The sequence below is a fragment of the Ophidiomyces ophidiicola genome (assembly GCF_022830035.1).
Source record: "Ophidiomyces ophidiicola strain CBS 122913 chromosome Unknown scaffold_3, whole genome shotgun sequence".
NCBI classification, from domain to species: Eukaryota; Fungi; Ascomycota; class Eurotiomycetes; order Onygenales; family Onygenaceae; genus Ophidiomyces; species Ophidiomyces ophidiicola.
Window position 1 is genome coordinate 630,310 of NW_026054643.1, and position 5,230 is coordinate 635,539.

At 52.4% G+C, this 5,230-nt stretch overlaps 1 protein-coding gene across 1 annotated transcript; it reads left to right on the plus strand.

Annotated features, from left to right (window-relative positions):
* Nucleotides 1-712: 712 nt before the first annotated feature.
* On the plus strand, nucleotides 713-1,322 carry LOZ57_001248 (uncharacterized protein; the record flags this gene model as incomplete). Its single annotated transcript, XM_049250340.1, has 2 exons — nucleotides 713-1,062; nucleotides 1,130-1,322. The coding sequence occupies 2 exons, from the start codon at nucleotides 713-715 to the stop codon at nucleotides 1,320-1,322; spliced, it is 543 nt and encodes a 180-aa protein (XP_049110700.1).
* Between the last annotated feature and the right edge of the window lie 3,908 nt (nucleotides 1,323-5,230).

The window sequence follows — 5,230 nt, forward strand, 5'->3', positions numbered from 1 at the left end:
ACCGCAATAATAGTAATAATAATACGGCGGTGAAGCGCGCGCTGTAGCGGGCGTACACAGGCACGACGGGCTTACCGCCACCACCGCCCACGCACACGCACCCTCGCGCAGCGGCGTGCCGCGAGAGTTCCCGCCGGCCATGCTTTGGCTAGTGAGAAGTTAACTAGTTGGTTAGCTTAGCTTGATTTGGCTTGCCAGCCCACCCTCCCACGCACTGCCGCCGCCGCTGCTGCTGCTGCTTGTCGCGCGCTGTTGTTGGTGCTGCTGGTGATCCGCCGCTGCTCGTCCCTGTCGGGCGGATCGAAAATCGCGCGCTGGCTTGTCTGGCTTGTCCGCCTCTCGCTTCCCTGCTCGCTCTTCTTCTCTTACTCGTCTCTCTTCCTCTTCTCTTCATCTTCGCTCGACTGTCTTCTCCTCTCTACCCGCCCACTCTTCTCACACTTCGCTCTCGTTGTCGCTCTCGTTCATGACTGATTCCTCACCACTGCGCATCTCATCCTCCCCATAAGCCAACCCGCTTCCCTCTCATCCTCCCCTCCTCTCTCTTATCTTTCTCTCTCTCTCTCTCTCTCTCCCTCTCTGCCCAACCTCCCGTCTGCTCTTGTGCTCTCTCCCAGCCGTGATCAGGCTGCCTCCCGCCTTTTCTCTCCCCTCCTCGCTCTCGAGCATGGCCAGTGGACCACACGCCCACCACCACCATCCTGTTCCCACCATGCCCGCTCCCACCACCACCACCACCAGCAGTAGTAGTTCCCAGCCAGCCTCGGACCCGTCCGATCCCTCATCCTCGTCCTCGCATCGGGACGACACGCCCGCTGCTCCCCGCCACTCCGCGTCGTCCTCGACCTCGTCGTCCGACGGCGAGTGCGAGCGCAAGACCAGAGCCGACCGCCCGCGCCTGGCGCGCCAGCCCAGCGCCTCCATCCTCGTGCCGCGCGACCACCCGCAGATCGAGATCGAGGAGGAGGAGTTCCCGCCCGACGATGCTCGTGCCATGAGCCCGCGCAGGAACTCCGCCGACGTCGAACGCCTGGGCCGCGAGGCGCGCGCCACGTTGAAAGAGTGCGTTTCTGTTTCTTATTCTTCTCACCAAAAAATTCCTTCAAACTAACAGTGTATCTTCTTCCAGGCAAGCCAAAACGCTGCAGTCGTCCTTACACGCCCTGGCCGAACGCATCGACGAGGTCACCACCGATCACGACCGGCTCGAGACCGAGAACCGTTTCCTGCAGGACTACATCGGAGGCCTCACGCGCACCATGTCCGCGCGGGCCGAGCTCACCTCGACATCCGGCCACGCGAAGAGCCGGAGACGTAGATAAATCACATGTGCTTTGGTTTTTGAACGACGGGTTTACCCTTGCAGACTACTCCAGACAACTCGGACACACAGAAACACCATATGCATCCTGTTCCCATTTTCTCTTTTCTTTCTCTCTCTCTCTTTTTTTCCTTGTTCTCTCTCTTAACTCCCTCCCACCCGACGAAACGAACATCCCTTGGGGCCTTAGGCGATTTCGAGGACACGCCCTGGTTGATACTTCTCTCTCACACACACATATAATGACGTTCTCATGCGTTATGACACCTTTTTCCGGTCTTATCTACTCTCTCGATGGCATTTACTAGCAGGACTTCCGTTACAATTCTCCCCTCCTTCCGTCCTCTTCTCCTTACTACTACTGGAAAAACCGCCCGCGTTAGGATTGGGGGAGGGCGACCGCCCGGGAAACTTTCTTTGTTCCCTCCTCTGCTCTTCTATTCGCCAGTATTTAACCTCCCCCCTGCACATTTCGATCCCGACTGGTCCCGCCTGGCACTACCCAATGGAGCCTCCTGCTTTGATTCTCTTTTTTTTTCCGGGACTCCTCGTTACGCTACGCTGGATGATCTCATGATGGGGGAGCCACATCGCACCTTTCACAAACCGACATCATATCCCGACCTAACTTAACACTGGTCCTCTTCTTTTTTCCTTTTTTTTTTTTGCTTGTGGAATCCCCTCCTCTCCGCCGCCGCCGCCGCCACCACCGCCGCCTATGAGCAACGGTTTCTGGCTGAACACCCTCGCAGCCTTGTTTGCCACATCTCCATGGTCTCAGCTTTACACAAGTGTCGTGGCCCTCCTCGTGATGAGCTCAACAATAATAATCCTCTCTCCCCTCCGCCCCCTCCCCAGTCGCCACCCAGCAGCCAATCCGCCGGTGACGCATCGGGGGCCGGGGCTCCGCTGTGTCTCGCTTTCGTGCCACTTCCGATTCTGACAACACGCCATGTTCGGTTTTCAACGGAGTCCGGGGGAGAAGAGAGCAAGGACTTTTGAGTTTGGTTTTTTTTTTTTGTCTTTTTGGAAGTGTCAACGCGGAACCATCCTCTTCCATATTCTTCGTTTTCTGGAAAGCCAACCACGCTGCTGGGACATTCTAGGCGCTAGGCCGTTTTGGGACACCACATACATCATCTGACCGGAACAAAGGGAGTCTGAATTCACAGTCGTCATTTCTCTTTTCCCACCTCTCTCTCTCTCTCTCTCTCTTCTGTCTCTCTACTAGGACGACCGGACTCGCTACGCGGCGTGGGATTAGGGATGGGCGAGTGGACATATTTACTGGTGGAAGGAGGGGGGGCCTGACTGGGCTGGCGATGTGAAGCAGCCAATGCCATGTGCACTTTTTTATATCTCAATTTCGCTTTTGTCTGTTCCTGTGGTTATTCTTTTTTTTTTTTTTTACTCATTCTCCCCCCAGCAGACAAAAGGAAAGAATCATAGGATGATTGATTACATCACCCTCCTACGGTTGGGAGGAGAAGGAGGATCATAGCCCTGCATTTGCATGGACCATTTGAGCTTCTTCTTGATTATCTTTGGCTGTTTCTTTTTTTGGTTCTTGTCTTGTCTCTGCTGCTGATATATCTGTTCTGCCTTTTTTTTAACCCTCCCTCCCTGGTTGACGTGGCATGCGGGAGCTGGATTGGTTTTGATCTGCTTTTCTACTTTTTTTTGGTTGACAGCGTAAAGATTCGGGCTTCTTTTTTCTCTTTTGTCCTCCCATAATGAGCGCTGGAGTTGCTTTTTTTTGATATATCTGTCTTGTTTTTTTTTTAATTTATTTCGGTACCCCTTCATTTATATCTTGAGTGGGGACGATATTCCAACCATTTCGCCGCAAAGGCGGCTCTTTCTTCCTCTCCATCTCTCACTTCTCCTTCCCCCCCCTCTTCTCTCTTCCACGCGTATTTCGAGAATAAAATCGTGGCTTTTACTACTTTTTTTTACACTTTTTCGTTTTTGCTATGGTTTTGCTTAACTCTCTTGACAACTCAACTTGTTCTTTATATCTACTTGCCTAGTTTTCTTGTTGCCGTTTTCGTCCACTCGTCCCAAAAAATTCAGCTTGCGATGTTTTTTTCTTAAAAAAAAGGTACTACCCCTCTAGAGAGTTACAACAGCGCAATGCATCAAATTACATCTGCAACTCAATCAAACAACTCATTCCACTCCCTCTCTCCCAACTACTACTACTACTACTACTACTACTGCTACTACCACCACAGCCTTTTTTCGTTCTTTCCAGGGGAATGGGGCAGCAAGGGCAAGCCCGCACGTCACCGGTAGATCGACACCAAACCCAAACCCTCTCATCTGGGGGAGGCGAACACGTAGAATCCACAAAAAACAAAAGCTGGTTATGAGAATCAGCTGACTCGGCCCCGTCAAAAAAGTCACGCTTCTTTTCTTCTTCTCGCCCCGCCCCGCCCCATGAAAGTTCGCCTCCTGTTGAAATCCTGCGACTCTTACCTACGTCATTATTATTATTACTATTGGTTTCTGACGCACGGCCCTTGGGGCGGAGAGGGGGGGAAACCCAACGCGCGCACGATGGAAGAATAATGATGACGATGACGATGGAAGGAGCCAGCGGCCGGCGACTTAGGAGAGTGGGGGAGGATGTGTCTTTACATTAACTACGTTACTTCGGAGTATAGTCGAGTAATTACGAGGCACGAAGCGACGGCGCGGCTGTCATTAGGGTAAAAAAGAAGGGCTGAAATTCGTCTCGTGTTTGCGATCTGTTGACGCGGGCGCCTAATAATAATATTAATGGATGTCCTTGTGTGTTTTTTCGCCTTCTGCATGGGCCCCCGGGAAGCGTTGTCCTTTTTCGCCTCCCCGGGCGTGTTGTTGTTGTGGTGTTGTGCGTGTGTGTTTGGGCGTGTTTGGGGGCCGTGGTGTGCGTGTGGGCCAGCACAAAAAAAAAAAGAGGCGAACAAAGCAGGATAATCCACACAGACCTATGACATCACTGCGCTGCGCGGATGGATTCGTCGTTGGAAAAGAAAGAAGAAGAAGAAGAAGAAGAAGCATGAAAATGGAGATCTCTTAATCTGTTTTTCTTGGTGTACTTCACTGGAAACAAAAAAACGAGTGTCAAGTCTTCCTTTCCTCGCCCAGCATGCCCCCCTCACTCAACCCATACTATCCCGATCGAAGATCCATGCTTGGAGCTATAGTATTATTGTTATCATGCTTCCTCTTTACGAGGCGTAGTACTCAACACGCGCGCCTGAAGCCTTGTCATGTGGCTCATTTATTCGTCGGGCCCTATATTACTTAGGGCCATGCGCGGTTTTCCAGCGTTGTTTTTTTTTTTCAGCCGCTTGGGCAACCAGGGAACATGCCTGTAGCGGGGACCAGTGAACTCGTGATGGATCCTCTCCGTATGGTCGGTGTTTTAGGCAGAAATGCTGACTCTTCTGGGCTACCTCGCTGGTCCATGAGTTAACTAGTTAGGCGCTGTGTTGTTCCCCGTAGAATCACGACAAACCTACGAAGAAAGATAATCATAAGCACAATAAATACCATGGCTCAATCACAGGCCATCCTTTTTCCGCCTCTGGAGGGATTGTCGACTGCACAAGTTTCCATTCCTACGGGAGTCTCTTGGTCCCAGTTACTGGATGCCTATCGGCCAGCTGGTGGGTTTTCCGTCGTAAGCAGTAGCTTAGCTGGCACCGCCAGCACACACACCCATCTCAACTCACTACTCTCTAAAAATAATAATGCCGCTGCCGCCGCTCAGTTCGCGCGCCAGATCGAGATCTGAAGCCTCTTTGCGCCCCCTGCGCTCCCCCCCCCCCCCCCCCGTCCGTCCGTATATATCGCCTTCAATTCTTCTCAGGGTGCCTGTCGATAACACTTCCTTTATGTGTCAACGCTGGACGCCCCCTC